General features: G+C 46.9%; 2 protein-coding genes and 1 long non-coding RNA gene across 3 annotated transcripts; 1 reads left to right on the top strand and 2 right to left on the bottom strand.

The window, feature by feature from the left end:
- Positions 1-2: 2 nt before the first annotated feature.
- LOC141953634 (uncharacterized) lies at positions 3-12766 on the top strand. Its single transcript, XR_012631935.1, has 3 exons — positions 3-375; positions 10813-11098; positions 12346-12766. It is a non-coding gene; the product is annotated as an uncharacterized LOC141953634 (long non-coding RNA).
- HOXB5 (homeobox B5) lies at positions 1198-4131 on the bottom strand. Its single transcript, XM_074892339.1, has 2 exons — positions 3282-4131; positions 1198-2349 (listed from the first exon to the last, which is right to left on the bottom strand). Exons 1-2 carry the CDS (start codon positions 3829-3831, stop codon positions 2102-2104), a joined length of 798 nt encoding a protein of 265 aa, XP_074748440.1. The 5' UTR covers positions 3832-4131; the 3' UTR covers positions 1198-2101.
- HOXB6 (homeobox B6) lies at positions 6086-16438 on the bottom strand. The gene is made up of 3 exons (XM_074892342.1): positions 15923-16438; positions 8529-9115; positions 6086-7173 (listed from the first exon to the last, which is right to left on the bottom strand). Exons 2-3 carry the CDS (start codon positions 8935-8937, stop codon positions 6914-6916), a joined length of 669 nt encoding a protein of 222 aa, XP_074748443.1. The 5' UTR covers positions 8938-9115; positions 15923-16438; the 3' UTR covers positions 6086-6913.
- Positions 16439-17686: the final 1248 nt, after the last annotated feature.

Raw genomic sequence — 17686 nt, 5'->3', positions numbered from 1 at the left:
CAAGCCAAACCAAGCAGTTAAAGTGTCACTTAACATTCTAGAGAATGTGAAATATATTGTACATTGTCAACTCCCCAAAACCATAAAACTAACTTTATGGACCTCACGTGACTTTTGAGAGCCAGTGAGGGGTATCTGTCTGAGGTCTGGGCGATTTTTACGATCTAACTTCTAGATAAAACCCTATCCATTTGACATCTAAATGTCATACCCACTTTTGGTATAGTTTGCTATTGGTAAAAAAAAAAAAAAAAAAAAAAAAAAAGGAAAAAAAAATCAAGGGAAGGCGAGCAAATGGTTTGGGATCTGACAGTCCACTTCACATCCCTCTCAAAATCACTTAAGAAGTACCTAAACAGTGGGAGATTAAGTTTGGTAAGTTTTAAGCTCCAACTTTACTTGCTACGAACAAAAAGCCTAAGCTGTATTGTAGAGATGTCAGTGGCGTTTTGCCAAATCGAGCGACTTTAAACCGGAGTATCTCGTGCCTTGTTAGATTCCCTAGGTAGCGAAATGGCAACATTTGCCATCTTTGATGATGTTAAATTATCTGCAGCCAGAATGACTCGTTGTAGTAAGTGTCAGTAGTTACAGAGCTGTTATTTACATGTTGAGCCAGAGAGTAGGAGGTAAAAGCAGAAAGCACAATAAACCGAGGGCGAGAGGTAGCGGAGAGAGGACAGCTTAGCGCAGAAATGTGTTATATATATACATGTGTTATATATATATATAATAAATATATCTATACAAACACACAGATCTGTAATTCTATAGAACACAGTTTTACGTGGACATATATGTGAATATAAATACTCTCGCTTTTAAAATGTGCGTGTGTATGTAGCTGACAATTCCTGAAATGCACGTGAATCTGCCGGGGGAGCGTTTATACCGTGTTATTGCAACTTGAAGGACTTGAAACCAGTTTGTCTGCTGCGGTGGGGTGCGGGCTCTGTGCTGGTTTGGGGGAGCCAGCGGTTGGGGCAGTGTGGTGGGCTGCGGTTTATTCTCGTGCGGTGCCGGAGGGGTGTTTGATGGGAAAATCGGGTGTTTTCGGAGCAAGCCGGGAGCTGCCCAGGAGAGGCTGCAGCTCTGCTGGGAGCTCCCAGCACAGGCTCAGCCCCACGCCAGGCACCTCTCCGGCTTTAGCCTGTGCTGCAGGTCTCAGAGGTTGTGTACAAAGTGCAACTGGGAGCCTTTGTGAATAGGAGAAACGTTTATTTGACTTCAAGTAAAGCTACAAACAAATACAAAAAGCTTATTGGCAAAGTACTAACAGGCAGCTAGACATGACAGATGCCATTTTTACACATAACATTGCATTCACTCTGCCCACTACAAACCGTCTATTAGTCACATCAGAAATATTTCTAGTATTTACAAACATTAGAGCACTCTATTGTTGGTCCGATTTTATACATTTTTTTTTTTTAATAGTGAAGTTTACCCACGTCTAAGAGTACGTCTCGGAATTAGCCTGGGACTAGAAATCCTGGCCTGAAGTTTGAACTAAAACACAGACTGGACAATTTTAAGACAGAAAGATACAAGAGCTTTTTCTTTTTTTTTTTCTTTTTTTTTTTCTTTTTTTACATTTTTGTTTGGTTTTTTAGATTTTTTTTTTTCTGCGACTGTAGTGCAGGAACCCCCGATTTTAGCTTAGGCAGAGAACTCACCCAAAAGCAGTAAACTCAGGAAAGGGGAAAAAAAACCCAACAAATAAACAAACAATCGTATCTGTTCTCAATTTATAAATAAGTTATAACATTTAAAGGGCTCACATAAAACATGCTAGCTTTCCAGAAAGCATCAAGAGAGCACGGACACATACATTTATAAGAACAACAAGAGCATGAGGAGCATCTGGAAATAAAATTTAATTAAAAAAAATTTTTAAAAACCAAAACCAAACAGAACACGACATGAACTCAGTCCTGGGATAACGGTACCATACGCGTTGTTTTAGAATATCAACAACATGCCGAAAAGAAGGTGCCTCACTGTACAGTACTCCGAAACTAAGATCTGCGGCGCTTTATTTATTTATTTACGTATTTCTTCCTCGTCTCCTCTTCTTTCCTCGATATTCCTCCTCTAGAATTTATGGCTGAAAGGCGCTGCCCGCCGAAGCTAAGCTCATGCTTTTCAGTTTATTATCCTTCTTCCATTTCATCCTCCTGTTCTGGAACCAGATTTTGATCTGGCGCTCGGAGAGGCAGAGAGCGTGAGCGATCTCTATTCTCCTCCTGCGGGTGAGATATCTATTGAAGTGGAATTCCTTCTCCAACTCCAGGGTCTGGTAGCGAGTGTAAGCTGTCCTCGCCCTCTTCCCGTCTGGTCCAGTCATGTCTGAATAACACGGACAACAGCGGGGGTTTGGGTTTTGGCTTTCTGCTAGGATTTTTGTTATCCTTAAGGCTTTTTTTTTTTAATTAAAAAAAAAAAAATACCTCGCCTTCTTCGTGCAGTCAGGAAAGCTGTTTATGCCCCAAATAACAGCCTCCCCCTCCTCTTTCTCGCACACCCTTGGGCACGTGTAAAACCCCCCAGCCTTGGCCCCTCCAGAACCGACATTAGCAACTCAATATTCGTAATTTAACTGGAGAAGCGAGATCTTGAAATCTCCCTTTTCCGCCTCTGCCTGGGTATTTCTGGGGCTGTTTGCAAGGGCATCAGGTTTAATGCTGCTTTCTTTTCTCCAGGAGAAAAAGCGGGGCGGGGGGGGGGGGGGGGGGAGGTGGTGTTGGGGGAGCTCGCTATTCCCCGTGTATCTCCTCGTAATTTTGGTTTTCTCAAGAGCAGATTGTCAAGAATACACCCAGCAAAATAAGAGTAGGAAAGGACTGAGAGACCCATCTGTGCATATAATGCCATTTTAATGGTCAATTCTTTCCTTCCCCCCCACCCCCCCCCCCCCCCAGGAACACCCCCTTCCCTCAATTTTTAAATTACCTTCTCCCACCATCCACATAGAGCTAAGAGCTCGAAATAAGCGCACATTTCGCGGCAAGAATAGCGAAACTAAAATAAAAATCGCCCCCCCACCCCCAGGCGCCAGAGGCAGCTTTAAAGCAGCGATCAGAGCAAGAAATACAAAAGCAATAAATAGCTGCGTTTCTGATCAAAGCGCCTCCACCGAATAAAAGGAAGGAGAGAAAAAAGGGAGTGGGGTGGGGGGGGTGGGGAGGGAAAAGGGGGGAAAAAACCCACAAGAGAAAAAGAGAGGGGGGCGCGAAAATAAACAACAACAACGACAACGACGGAAAAAGAAGTAGCTGTACCATGGCTAATGTGAAGTTTCCTCATCCAAGGGAATATCTGAGGTGCCTGCCCTTCTGTTGCTGCGGTGGAGGTTGCGATGGGCTCTGCCTGCGCTCGGGGGATGCTGCTGCTTATTGGAGTGCCCTCGTCGGCTCCCGAGGACGCGCTGGTCTCGTCTAGTTCTGTGAAATTTGTGTTGGTGGTGCTGGCAGAAGTAGCTTGGTCGGAGGGGGACGGGGCGGGTTTGCCTCCATGGCTCTCGCTGTTGGAGCAGGGCAGGGAGTCGGGAGAAGATAAGGAGCAGCTAGACGCCTGTCTAAACCTGCTCTCCTGAGCTGGAGAAGGGAAACCGCGGGAGCTCTCCCCCACAGCCCCAAAGTGACTAGAGGAGGCTGAGCGGTTGATGCTAAGGTCCATCCCATTGTAGTTGTAGCCATAAGAGCTGGAATGCATGGTGCTTGAATCTCTGTAAGAACCGTTCATGGAACTGCTGGTCCCATAATTTAGTAACTGATAGTCGGGGCCATTTGGGTAGCGCCCTGAGAACGAGTTTACAAAGTAAGAGCTCATTTGGGTTATTTTGGAGGGCTTGATTTGTGGCTCGTGGTCGTTATAACCCTGTGCTTGACGATTTATGATGTATTAATGAATTATAGCAATGCACTGTACTTCGTTTTTGCTATGTATGCGGCCAAATATGGGGGGAGGGTGGGGGTGCGTTTGGGAATCACGTGCTTTTGTTGACCAGTCGTAAATTCTCACTGATGACCTCAAGAGGTAATTCATGCTCTATGGTTACAAATAATGACGATCGCGGAGTCGTTTAGGCCCAAGTCGGTGCGCGGCGCCCCAAATCCCCGGGCGCGCCGGCGCCGCGCTCGCCCCCCACCTTGGCGGAGCGCGCCACCTGCCGGCCGCGCGGGGGCGGCGCAGCGCGCGGGGGGGCCCCCGCACCCCCAAAAAACCGCCCCCGCCGGCCTCTGCTCCTCACCCCCCCCCCCCACCCCCACCCTCCTTTTTCTTTTCCTTTTCCTCCCTAAAAATGAACGCGGAGATGAAAGAGGGGTGGGGGGAATCCCGCCGCGGCTCGCGTGTCCGCGCTCCCCGCGTGGGTCTCCTCGCCCAGCTCTTGATTAAACTCTTAATTTCTTCCTTTGTAACACCGCCGGGGAAGTTTGAGAGGCAGCGAGGGATGAGGTGTCGGGTCGCTGTGAGGCCGGGCAGTCTTCTCTTTTAATATCTGGAAGGGGGGGACACACAGACACAAGGCGAAGCTGCTGCGGGGTGGGGGGAGCGTGGCTGCTTGGGTTTATTTCGCGTGGTTTTTGTCAGAAAAGTCGAGGTTTCTTCCACGCTGAGCGTGGAGCCAGCGATGCGGTCGCACCTTAATTCTGGAGGGGGAAAAAAAAAGGAGGGGGGGGAGGTGGGGGGGGGGGGAAATAAAGGAAAAGGAGGGAAAGTCCACCCGGTGGAACTGGTTGACAACGTTGCTTTTAGGATATTCTTGTTCCTCAGCGTTTCACGTCCTCTTTGACCACAGCATTGTGCTGCGTGGTTTTTCCTTTCCATTTGCTAACCTGCAAGGAATATTGGGGAGCAAAAGCACTCTGAAATTGGTAAAAACGTTGTGAAAGAGATGTGCTTTGTTAAGCATTACTTTCTTTTTTTTTTTCCTTCTTCTCTTTTCTCGCTCTTTTTTTTTTTTTTTTTTTTTTTTTTTTTTTTTCCAAGGCAGTTTAGGAATTTCATATGCTTGTCTGCAACTCATTGGAAATTATGCGCCATATTGAAAGTGACATATAATTATAATAATTACGGGCAATGAAAAGCGTGGCAATAATAGTAAATGTCCTACAGCTGTGAAGCTTCTGCATGAATTGATTTTAAAAGTGACTGACATTAAACCAGCTTGTGGCACGGGGGAATGCATTCATACATAGGTATTTCTTGTGGGCAGTGGGGAAAGGGGATGGGAGGCAGGAGATACTGTTTCATCGCGTTTTCCCCCCGTGAAGCTGAAGAAAACGGTATCCGAAAGAGGCTGGGCTGGTCGCTTGCTTCCAGTCCTAAATCCCCAGCAGAAAAAGCACTTCCTTTCGTTTAATTCCCAAAACCCAGGAAAAGTTTGCTATTTGCATGCACGAGATTCCTCTTTGGTACGGAGCAGAAACGTTCCCCATCCCATCCCGAGCAAAGCCAGCCTCTCAAAAGGAGCCATTGAAAACGCTTTCAAGTGAAAATAAAAATCTACTCTCTTAAAAGAGCTCGTTAGACTTAGTTTAGATTTTTTTCCACCTTTTTTTCCCCCCTTAGATGGAGGCTGTATTCCTGGAGCTGAGAAGCTACTCGTTTCGCAGGGCAAATTCCCTTGAAATCTGGACTTTTTTGCAATACACTTCACTTTGATTTGGGGATATGAAGTAAGGGACCAGATGTTTGAAAGATGCTAGGCAAATGTTAGGTATCTTTGGTAGATAAATGAGAGCATATTTTTGCCTGTTTCCTTGATTTATTATGTATATGGAGAGCGTTTCGTCATAACTCTTTGTACTGTAACAATAAAAAAGAGCGATACTAAAGCAGAATGTCAGCGAGGAAATACTATTGGTGAAAGGTCTTCCATTTAAGATTAGACAAAAAGAGGGAAAACCAGATTTATCTCTCCACTGTAACTTCCGTGTGCTTGGAGTTGCTTGTCCTTGCAGATTAGAAGACATTGTCACACAGAGAGAAGCAAGGCTTTCTTACAACTCTCTGCTCCTTAAGAATGGCAAGTTCCCCTGGAAAAGGGAAAGATAATAATAATAAAAATGACAGGGTGGTGTGCGTGAGATCGAAGACTTTGTTTTTATTAGAGAATTCCATGTTCATACCTAAGACAAACTTCAAACACAACACGTACAAAAATTAATAAAATATAACTTTTTTTTTTTGTTGCTGTTGTTGCTTTTGCATCCTTTTAGGTAGTACTCGTTCTTTCAGTAGATTTTCCCTTTAAAAAAAAAAAAAAAAACCCAACCAAAAAACTAATTACAAAGACCCCAGGGCTTGATTAATTTACCAAAGGAGAAAAAAATAAAAAAAGAAAAACGGGAAAAAAACCCCTATGTCAACCGTGCATGAAACATTTTTACAAAATTAAGACAATAAACACCCCAAATGACATATATTGCAGCACTTCCATTAAATACAAGAGTTAGCAGATTACTAACAGTGACACCAAGGGTAGAAACACGGGTAGGAGTCCTTTTTTTTTTTTTTGTCTTTTCTCTTTCCCTTTCTTTTCCCCCTTCTCTCTCTCTGTCTTTACTTTTTTATTATTATTATTATATCTCGTAGGGGAGGGAGAGTGGGAGGGGTGGGAGATCTAGGAAGGAAAAAAAAAATAAAAAACGCAACTAGAAGCCTGATTTTTTTTTTTTTTTCTGGACACGACAGATCACTGGGAACACGAGTCCATGGCATTGGTGGCCCAAACTTTCTAGCTGTTGCCGCTGCTGCAGAGGGCTTGTCCCACCAATGTGCAGGTTTTCCCTGTTCTCGCAGGCAGCCCACACCCCCCTCATCCTCTCGGCTCTCACACACACTCACTCACTCCCTCTCTCTTTTTTTTTTTCTTTTTTTTTTCTTGTGTGTGTTTTAAATAATACTTTCACTCCGCCGTTTTCTCCTCCTCCTCCTCCGCGCTGAGTTGCGAGGAGTTGAGCAATTTATTCTCTTTTTTCCACTTCATCCTGCGGTTCTGGAACCAGATTTTGATCTGCCGCTCCGTCAGGCAGAGGGAGTGGGCGATCTCGATCCGCCGGCGCCGGGTCAGGTAGCGGTTGAAGTGAAATTCCTTCTCCAGCTCCAGCGTCTGGTAGCGGGTGTAGGTTTGGCGGCCTCGGCGGCCGCTGGGCCCGAAGGAGGAACCTGTGACACCCGCAAAAAAAAAAAAAAAAAAAAAAAAAAAAAAGGAAACAAATAGGAAACAAATGGGAAAAAATAGGGGGGAGAAAAAATGGAAAAAAATAGGTGGGGAAAAAAAGAGAGGAAAGGAAAAAGAGGGGAAAACCCCGAGGTTTAGTGGTGTCGCGGAGATGCCGGATAATCCGCGGGGATGCTACGCCCCGCAACGCGGCTGTATGCAGAGGGGTGTGTGCCCTCTCCCCTGCCCTCCAAAGCCTTTGGCCAACCCCAAAATAAACCCCACCGCGGTGAGCGCCTCCGTGCGCGCAGGGAGGCTCCCTGGCCGGGCCGCACCCGCGGAGGATCCGCAGCCGCGCTGCAGGCAGCCGGGCAGAAGGGTTAATGCTGAACTTGCCAGACTGCAGGCAGGGCTGGGGAGACAGGGCAAGATCTATCTTATTCCGGGATGAAAAATCGCAAGGTGTTCTCCCCCCCCCCCCCCCCCCCCCCGCCCGCCCTCGCTATTTTCCACCCTACCGGCAACTGTAATAGATCTGAGCATTTAAGCAATAATGAAGTGAATCGATCTGCCCAAACTCTGCATTAAAGAGGACACAACACTTTATGTCCCTGCGCTAATGGACATCAATTTGGAACTTAAAAGGCAACAAATGCATCTAAACATGAGAAGGAGGGTGGTGAGCCTCTATTATTTTTCTCTCTTCCCTCCCCCCCCCCCTTTTTTTTTTCTGATTGAGGAAACAGCACTTAAAGAAGTCATATATCACCAGGGGGAAAAAGATTCTCCCCAGGCAGACTTTTCATTATGTGCGAGTTTCATTAAAAATGTAGCCCTCTCCTTTCAAATATTTAAACACTTTAATATTATTTAACTCCAGATCGGGTAGCCAGCGAGAGAGGGAGCTGCGTGGGGGTGTGGGTCCGTGCGTGTGTAAAGTCATCCAGATCTGATTTAGAGAAGATATCTCCCTGCGCGTGTGGGGGCAAAGACAGAGACAAATCGGTGTAGCTGAGTGACACGCAAACTGGAATGTGCAAAAAAAAAAAAAAAAAAAAAAAAAAAAAGCGAGGATGGGGGGGAGGACCGAGAAATACTGTCTTGGGGTTTAAATACGGGGCCAACTTTTTAACTGGGGGGGTGCTGGGAGAAAATACTTCAGCGGCGTGAAGTTTTGGTGCGTGTCAGGAGCAAGTTGGAGCCTCTCGTGTCGCCTAACTGCCCCGCTGGAAGTTTGGGCTCCAAAGTGAGCCTTATTCCTGCTTCCCTCGCTCGCTCGCTCTCTCTCTCTCTGGCAGTAACAAATAAGAAAGGGGGGGAGGAGATTGATGTATTTATTTCTGTAAAAGAGTAAACTCACTATTGCAAGAGTTCATCCGCTGCATCCAGGGGTAAACCGGGGCGGAACATTTTTGCTCCTCGCTCTCTCCAAACACAGTTTTGCTCTGCGCGCAGTCCGACTTGCGCGGCTCGGGGGCGAAGGGCACCTCGTCCAGGTTGGGGGGGGCGCACGCAGGGTCCTTCTCCCTGAAAAACCCGCCGGCCCCATAGTCACAGGCGGAGCTGCGGCTGTAGGCTCCGTTGCTTTGCTGGTAGTAAGGAGAGGAGGTGTAGCCCTTCTCCTGGACGCCCGTGGCTCCATAGGTGCTGGGGTAGTGCCTCAAAGGATCCGCATAGCCCGAGGGATATAGCGGGATCTGTCCCAGGAAGGGCTCCTGCCCCGCCGCCAGACTCACCGGGAAGGTCGAGTTGACAAAATAGGAACTCATTGGAAGGAGCCCGCCGTCCTTTCCCGGCTTTATGATTTGTTGTGTTTTATAGTCCAAGTGGTTTAGCTATTAGTAGTATATCGGAGATTGGGTTTTAGCTGAAGGGAGATGGCGTGGTGCCAGCGAGGGACACAAGGAAATACAACCATCTGATCATGGGCTGACCAATAGCAGGCGCCTGAGGTTGCAAAATAGCACCCATGAGGAGCTGAGATTGCACCAGGGACCCCAAGAACAAACCATCCACCCCCTTTTCCCTCCCTTTTAAACAACAGAAATGCACCCCCTTAACCAAATATATAATATCTGCCGAAAGAAACATTCCCGGCGCGCTCGGAGCTTCATAAATAAATAAACGTGTCGTCCCCCCCCCCCTCCCCCGGAGCTCAGCGCGGGGGTGGCGAGAGCCCGTCTGCACGGATGGCGGTGTGCGCGCCTATATATATATATTTACACACATATAACGTACACAAATGCCCGCTGTAAGTAGGGGGAAAAAAAGTTAATTATTCGCATTCGGAAAACTTTAACCCCCTAGTGTTTGCAAATCGTCCTGAAATGTCTGGGTACTTTGCTACAGTTGAAGAAAACACCAAAAAAAAGGAAAAAAAAGTTGTGTGTGTGTGTGTGTGAACTTTACAAGTAGGAGATCCCACCGGGTTGATTCACTTAGATTTGCTATAGGAGAAGAAATCGGTTTTGACAACTTATTTCGGTTCATGTTTGTCTAATTACCATAGATTAGCACTCCCCGTTCAGGAAAGCTGCGGTCGCTTGAACCAAACCTTCGCTTTTCATAATTTGCATCTTTTTCCTTTATTTTTCTGCAAAAGCTCCATATTCGGGAGATAAATGGAAAATCGAAGTATTTCCTTTATCGCTTGGAAAATCCCGATCTCCTCCGGAGTCCGGTACCGCATTGTGCCCTCTTGTGTTTTTTTGTTAATACCAAATCTGTACCCGACCTTTTATGGCTAAAAGGAAGCCTTGGGTTACGGTCAAAAGCTGAGTTTATTGATTACCGATCAAGATTTTTTTTTTTTTTTTTTTTTTTTTTAACGAGGGGAAAGCTGGCGGTGTGATGGGGCTGCTGCCTTGGAGGTGCGCAGAGACCCCGCGGGTTTGCATCCCTGCTTTGAGCCCGTCCCCACTGCAAAATACCTGGTTTTGCAAAGTTAAAAGGCTGGAAGGGATCGTTCCGAAAGTCTCAAGCAACCACCGGTCACCCTAAAAGCTGCACTTTGCTCTGGGGGTTTGCCCCTCTCGGTTTTGCCAGAGATGTGCTCTGCTCTACCTGGTGCATCCCCCCCCCTTCAGATCCCTGTTTGCTCAAGGTAGAGTTGGATCTCTGACCGCCGTCTTCCCTTTTTTCAAATGGGAAAATCAGAGCCATCTCACAGGGAAAGGAAAAAAAAAAAAAAAAAAAAGCAACCTAAATTAACCCCAGGACTGTCCCCCGATCGGTCGCGTTTTATCAAGGATTTGTTTCCTGTCCGAATTTGTAGCCATCTGTCTGTCGGGTCTTACATGCAATGAAACGACACGCCTTATAATACACACTCCCCTGTACTTGAATCTGTGAATGTGTGTGCCACAAATCTAGAATTACATATATTACATGGTGTCTGTAGAGCTGCCAATGCGGCGCTCTCTGACGGAGCTTTAAGTATCTACGAAACTGGTATCTTATTACGAGCTAATTTATTTTAAACATCATGTTTACAGCAGCAAAGCCAAGATTGTTTCATGCCACGGCTGCGATGAACATTTCGACTGAAACGTAATCCTTATAATTCAAGGAAATAACATGCAAAGGAAGTAGTTTTCATCCTCCACCCCCTCTCTGACTGATATCTCTTATATTTGTTCTTGCAGAGTTTCCCTTTGTGTATGGAATGGACCCAAACTTACGTAGATCTGCTTTATTGGTATGCAAGAAAAAAAATGAGAGATTGAAAGGGAACGATGACTAGAGAAGAAAAAAAAAAAAAAAAAAAGGCTCGGATGGGAGCCTGAAGTTAACTGCAGGAGCCGAACAGCTCATACGTTTGAGCAGAGTTACGCAATATTTGTGGCTCTGCAAAACCAGCGACTATCTGGCATGGTCAGCTCCGCATGCAAATTTTGGGCTGAGACATGGGATGTCCTGATAATTCAGTGCGTGAGTACATCTGCTGAAAATGTTTCCTCTAATATTTTCTCTCACCTCTCGTGATCGCTCTGCAAATAAATCCCCCGAAATAGTTTGGAAAATCATCCCCCTCCCCCAAGTTTTACTGTGGTAAAATACAGCTCATCCTAGTACCTGTGTGGCTACAACAGGCTTTTCACGTAGTTTGACAGTCGTCATTTTAAAAGAAAATAAAAATGCACTAATTGAAGCTGGCCGCTTGCTAATCGCTTATTGCATCTTGGACACTCTATAGATAAAAAATAATACCTCTTGCCTCTTAGAAGGAGGCTGACGCTACAGATGGCTATTTGGGGGAGGAAAAGAAAGGAAGAAAATTTGGTTCCCCACGTGAAAAAACCCAGCGCCTGTCATAGTTTTCATCTTCCGGAGGGTCAGGCCCGCGGTCTAATTGATTTGCCACCTATCATACATGTAAATACGAGCAGAGGTCTTAAACCGCACTAAATCTTAGAGAATTGAATGTTTAGCACAGAGATGGTTTCTATTCCCATTTCAAAAGCTTTAAAAAATACATAAAATTCAATTTTTAAAAATTTAAAATGTTGGGTTATTAGTGTAGCTGTTTAACAGACGCTCTCCTGCCTTCCCCGCTAAAGTCCGAAGGTAAATCTGAGACGGATTTTGCGAATATATTTTCTTTGGCCGCCTCTAGCGCCAGCCCAGCCGGGAGGGACACAGACACAGAGCAATAACGGCTGCAGAAGCGAGCTTATACAGTAGCCCTTAAGTTAGACCCGTCTTTGAGGGCACCGACGGGCACATCTTTATTCAGTCTTTGGCCTCATCTCCTCAAAAACCAGGCGCAGGGTTTGCTAAGAAGGAGGCAATAAAGCAGGGAAGTTGCGAGAGACACCAGAAGGTGGTATAAGGCGTTTCAGTGCGGTGGGAAGCCGGCTTTCCCCTCCTGACAGACATCACTCAGCTGGCGGGGTATAAATACAGATAAAGAGAAGTATTTACAGTATGTACAATCCCAGCTCTCTGCCCAGGAAGGTCCCACTTTTTGTCGCTTTGCTTTTCTGGCCAGCAAACGCCAACCCCACCAGGCAGAGCCAGGCAGATAGATGAGGGGATTAAAACAACACCCAAATATTTCGAAATGCAAACAGAACAGAGCGTTGCTTGTGTGAAAGCTAAACCCGCTAAGAACTTGGTAGAAAGTTCAGTGCAGTTGGTTCCAATAAAAAATGAAACTCTCTTTTTTTCATGTGGAGCTGGAATTCCCGATCCTTCTGAAGTGAGAACACAGCGGGGGTTTCCCTACCGAGGGACTTATTGCAGCCATAAAGTCAAGCCAACACCACGAAAACACTTGAAAAAAGCCCTTGTTCCTGGAGTCAGACATAGAAAGCCATTGGCAGCAGAGGAGCCTCCCCTGTAATGCTCATGCACACCCAAAATCACATCGGAAAAAAACCCCGACAGAGCCGTGTAGAGCTCCAGGGTTGGAGTATTTAAAACAATGACCCCTGAAGGTGTAAAAAAAATACCCGCTCTCCCCGCGCATAACCGCCTGAAACTTAATTTCCAGCAATTTAAGTTTAATTTACCTGACTTCCAGTGCAGTGCATAATAACCTTGTTAATGGGATCTTTGAAAAGAAGCAATAATAATCTACCATTGTTCCATTAAAGAGTGCAGCTAATTATTAACAAAAAAAAAAGGGGGGGGGGGGGGGAGGGGAGGAGGGGAGGGCAGAGGGGGAGAGGGACATTGGGGGAGTCAAAACGCATCCAGACCGAAGTATTTCCGCGAAAGCAAGCCCTGGAAGGGGAAAGGGCGGGGGGGGGGGCTGCTGGTCAAAGAATATTGGGAAAGCAGGGAGAAGGAGAGGAAAAGGCGAGACGGATCATGTAATGCGGAAAGCGAATGCTGGAGGGTGTTGGGAATTACAGCATAGAACAAGTTAATCATGGCTGTTGCTGGTCAAAAGAGAGAAACTTTTTTTTTTTTTTTTTTTTTTTTTTACCATGGTCCCTGGGCATCTCAATTTCTTCGGGAAAATGTCCCTAGTCTAGACGTAAACAGTTGCCAGGAAACTGTGTGGTAGAAGGAGAAAACGAGAGGGAGAAAGCGAGAGGGAGGGAGGGAGAGAGAGAAACCTTTTAAAATAACAGACACGCATTGTCCCTTCAAAGCCTACAGTAACTTAAAAGTGATTCGTCGTCTGCCTTTACTCCCTGCTCCCTCCCCAGCAACCACCGCAGTTCTGTGTACGCGGCTTGACATATCTTCTCCAGACCCCACCGAAATGACCACTCCGAGCAATAAATAAATAACAGCTCCTCTGCCTTTTATGATTAGCTGAAACCCCCTCCGTCTTGGACGTCATTATTGCATTTTACAACATCTCCGCGTGCGCGGAGCCAGCCAGCTCCCTTTCATCTTCCCTGGGGTGTGCATAGAGCCAGACGTGAGGCTCTTACACGCGCGGAGAGATGCGCGCACACATGTCACCAACTGCGGTCCACGCGTGTCGGCATAGGCTGGGGGGATGGAGAGCTCCACGCGCGCGTGTGGGATGGCCACAGCTCCCCTGTGAGTGCGGATAGATGCGCGAGTGCGCCCTAGATACGCCTCTCCAGGAGCTTTAAGGCCGTACGTATAGCTCAAAGCACATCTACACCCGGCAACAGCGCACCGGGGCCCAGGGGCCAAGCGCATCCCGCAGCGGGGCGCGGAGGGGGGGGTGGTGGGTGCTGCGCGCCCTGGCACCGCACCCGGGCACGGAGAGGGGAGGGCAGCCGGGGCAGGGCCCCCCCCCCCCCGCCGGGGCACCGGCTGCGGGGAGCCCCCGGGGAGCCGCCGCCCGCCGCCGCCGACGGTAGATGGCAGCAAACGGCGGGGAATGGGCGAGTCCCGCAGCGCGGCGGCACCGGGGGGACGGCGCGGCGGGGGGGCCGCCCGCGCTTTAGGCCCTTTTATTTTATTTTTTTAAATAAACAAGCAAGGGAGGATGGCAGGAGGGGAGACCAGCCGGGAGCAGCGCGGACACCCCCCCCCTCCCCAACACACACACACACACACACACCCCCCTCCACACACACACACCGGGCGTGCACGGAGGTTTCGCGGTCATCCCACGCCGCACCGGGCTGAAATGGTTAAAAAGACCTGCCCGCACCGAGGTGCGTGGTTTCCACAAGTGGTTGCCCACGTAGGATGGGGAAGAATCGGCATAAAAGCGTTTTGGTGCAAGGTTCCTAAATTAAATTAATTTTTTATATTTTTTTTCTTATTAAGAGAAAAAAAAAAAAAAAAAACCACGAGCGCGTAGAGATTTAGGGAGAAGGGAGAACAGGCGTTTGAACCGGCATTAATTTTTTTCCCCGTGATTTATGAAAAATGTAACAGGTTCGGGAAGAAATAGATTTTTTAAATGACTTTCTGTTTATTATTTCCGCGGCTTGCGATCATTTACTCTTGTCCACACAATATTCGGGCACAGTCAGTTTAGGTGAGATAAATCGTCACGTCATAAAATGGTTTATGCTTAAGTAATGAATCTCCTCTTAGTCAATCTCGCTTCACATACACAGGCTCTTACATTATCTTATTTAAAAATCACCCTGTAACAGTAGCAATTAGTACTATATTTCAAAACACACACACGCACACCCCCCTTGAAATCTTGAAAAAAACACATTTAAAATGACGGGCATCTCCGGATAAATATTTTCCTAAACGCGAAGGCAAGCGTTAGGGTATCAGACAGGGCGAGGAGAGGGAGGATTGCACAGAACCTGGTGTGGAAAAGCCCCGACACGCCGTGGGGCTGAGCCCACGCCGGTATTCCGGTCGGGAAAGCCGTAAAGCCCCGGTAACACGGCACAACGCAATTAAATACAAGGAGGTTTATTGCATCGCAACGTCAGCTTCATTTGGGAGTTTCACGAGGAGGGAAAAAAAAAAATACAATGAGAGCGCTGCGCTCTGGGTTGGCTTCATTCTTATTATCTTTTTTTTTTTCTCTTTTCTTTTTTTGTTCCCCCCCCCCCTTTTTTTTTTTTTTTTTTTTTTTTTTATAAACTAATTTCCAGAACCTTATTTCCGAGGACTGCCGCGAACTGCCCTCTCCGAAGAAACCACCCACATAATAACGACCCTGGAGAGCAACGCAAAACCCAACTGGCTTCCAGACAAACTTCGCCAAATTACTCGGCTCGCCTGAAGACAGGCAAACTGGCAAGAGATTCTGCGAGGGGGGAAAAAAATAAAACACGACAACTACCCACAAAGGGTTTGGCATTTTTTTAAAGGCAGTATCTAAAAGCCTCCGTCACCGAGCTACTGCAAAATCCTTCATTCCAAGTCTACTATCTCCAGGTGACCTTACAGGCTCTATTTTTCCTTCTTATTCCGTTATTTTATTTTTCTTCCTCTTTCTTATTTCAATTCCTATTTTCTTCCTCTCTTTCTTTCTCACTCTCTTTATTTCTCTCTTTCTTTCTTTCTTATATTTTCCCTATTTTCTTTCTCTATTTCTTTCTTTCCTTCTCTCAATTTCTTTCTTTACCTTTTTTCCATTCTTCTTTCTCTCTTTTTCTCTACCTTTACGCTACACTTTTTCGGGGAAATTGTCACTTAAACAGATTTCCACCACCCCTGATTTCTTCCAGTGTCTCCCTTCTTCATCACCCCACCCTTCTCTTTCTATTCCCCCCCCCCCCCCCCCCCCCCCCCCGGCTAGAGGGAAGAGGGACATGGGGAATGGAATAGAAAAGGCAGCTTGACAAATGCATTTTCTCAAAGAAAAAATTAAATGAAAAAAAACAGATATTATTCCCTTACCTTTTGACGTCCATTTCTGTGGTATAAGTAAAATATATAGGGAGAGAGAGACAGCGTTTGCTTATCTGTTAGCTGACAAATATTGTCCCAACCTGATAGCCGTCGATTGCCTCTCTGACTTGTGAGAGCTTCTTGCATTTCTGTCATTTGCATAGAAAATGGAGTAACTTCCCTCTTTGAAAAATGATAGCCTCCACTCGGTCCAGAATCTCCTCTGCCCCTCCATTACTACTGAGATTCCAAATCAGCAGGCAAATTAACAGAGGAATTAAAAAAAAAAAAAAATAAAAAAAATCATATAACTCTCTTCCTATGTGTGTGTGCGGAGGTGGGTGTCTCTGTGTGCGTGTGGATGTGTGTATAGGCGTCCCCCCCTCCCCTCGCCCCTGTTTTAGCCCTATCGAGCTTATACACAAAAGTAAAAAAATGTAAAGAGGCGAGAGCCCTATAGAGGACACTGATCCGACCCAAGGTGCAGCGGACAGAAGAATGGTGCAATATAACCACATGGGAAATAATAAAAAGTTCATGTTCACGGTTAGCAGTCCACATGACCGGCTCTGGCCAATCCCAGAACCCAGCCACTCATAAAGTTCTATCACAAAGTTGTAAATTTTCATAAAACAACAAGGAATTTATTGCATTTCTTCATGACCGGTTTAACAGCAGTCTTTTTCTTAGCCGCCATCTTTTTTTTTAAACAAAAATAAAAGAATATGAAAGGGGGTTCAGGGATTTTTCTCCCCCCCCCCCCTCCTTGGTTGTATGTGGGGGGGTGTTGGAGAGAAATAATCGAATAACGCCTCACACGTTAGGCTATGAACAATAATAGCCCCCCCAGAATAAAGAGCTTGGGGTTGGGGTTGGCTTTTAAATGGGGAAAGGCACAGTAAAACAGTGGGGTTCGGGTGGGATTTTTGATGTCTTTCTTTTACGCAACTGGGATTCTTCCTGCTGAAAGGGGCAATTAGCAGATTTCAGGAAAGAAAGAAAAAAAAAAGAGGGAAATAAAGGCAATAAAAGCGTGGTCGGGGTGCCCATGTCCTGGGCAGAGTCCAGCCGGCGGGGTTCGTGCCTGCCCGGCTCCCCGCGGCCGAACACCCCCAAGGAGCCGCCGGGACCCCGCCTGGGTCCCCCCGCGGCCCCCGCTATAGCGCGGAGGGGGGGGAGGGGGGGGGGGGGGGGATGCTCCGGCAAGGTGGGTCACCCCGCCGGTAAACGCTGCCCTGGTTTTAACGTATTCAAGCGTCGGTGTGACTTGTTTTGCCTTTTTTCCATGGAATTCTCCTCAATTCTTGCTTGCCCCTCTGACCGCAGAGGACCGTGCCTGGGGGGCAGGCAGCCGGGCCACTGCGGTCCAGGAGGCGGTGTGTGGGGGGGGAAATTTCTGGAACGGCTTCTTTTTTTTTATTTCCCCCCCCCATCCCCACTATTCACAGAGCGCTCCTGAAAAGAGATTGCACCAAGGGATTTCACCAAGGAAAAAGGGAGATTTCCCTCTCTTTTCCCTTCCCTAAGCGGGAATTTCAGTGTGTAAAAGCCATAATAGCTGCTGCCTTTAATAATGGGCTTCCCATAATTAGTATATGCAGCATTTACTGCAAATCTGTATTATAGACGTGGGCGCGCAGATGCTTGACGTGGCATCTTATTTTCTCTAAAACCTGCTAAAGGATGTCCTGCGCGCCTTCACTTAGGACATGAAGTCATCAGTGGTGGTGGGTGGTGAAAAAGCAGAGAGGCAGAGAGGGAAGGAAGGGGAGA

Source organism: Strix uralensis, chromosome 22 (assembly GCF_047716275.1).
Source record: "Strix uralensis isolate ZFMK-TIS-50842 chromosome 22, bStrUra1, whole genome shotgun sequence".
Taxonomy (NCBI): domain Eukaryota; kingdom Metazoa; phylum Chordata; class Aves; order Strigiformes; family Strigidae; genus Strix; species Strix uralensis.
Note: the sequence above shows the minus strand (reverse complement) of the source record. Positions and strands in the feature narration are given on the sequence as shown.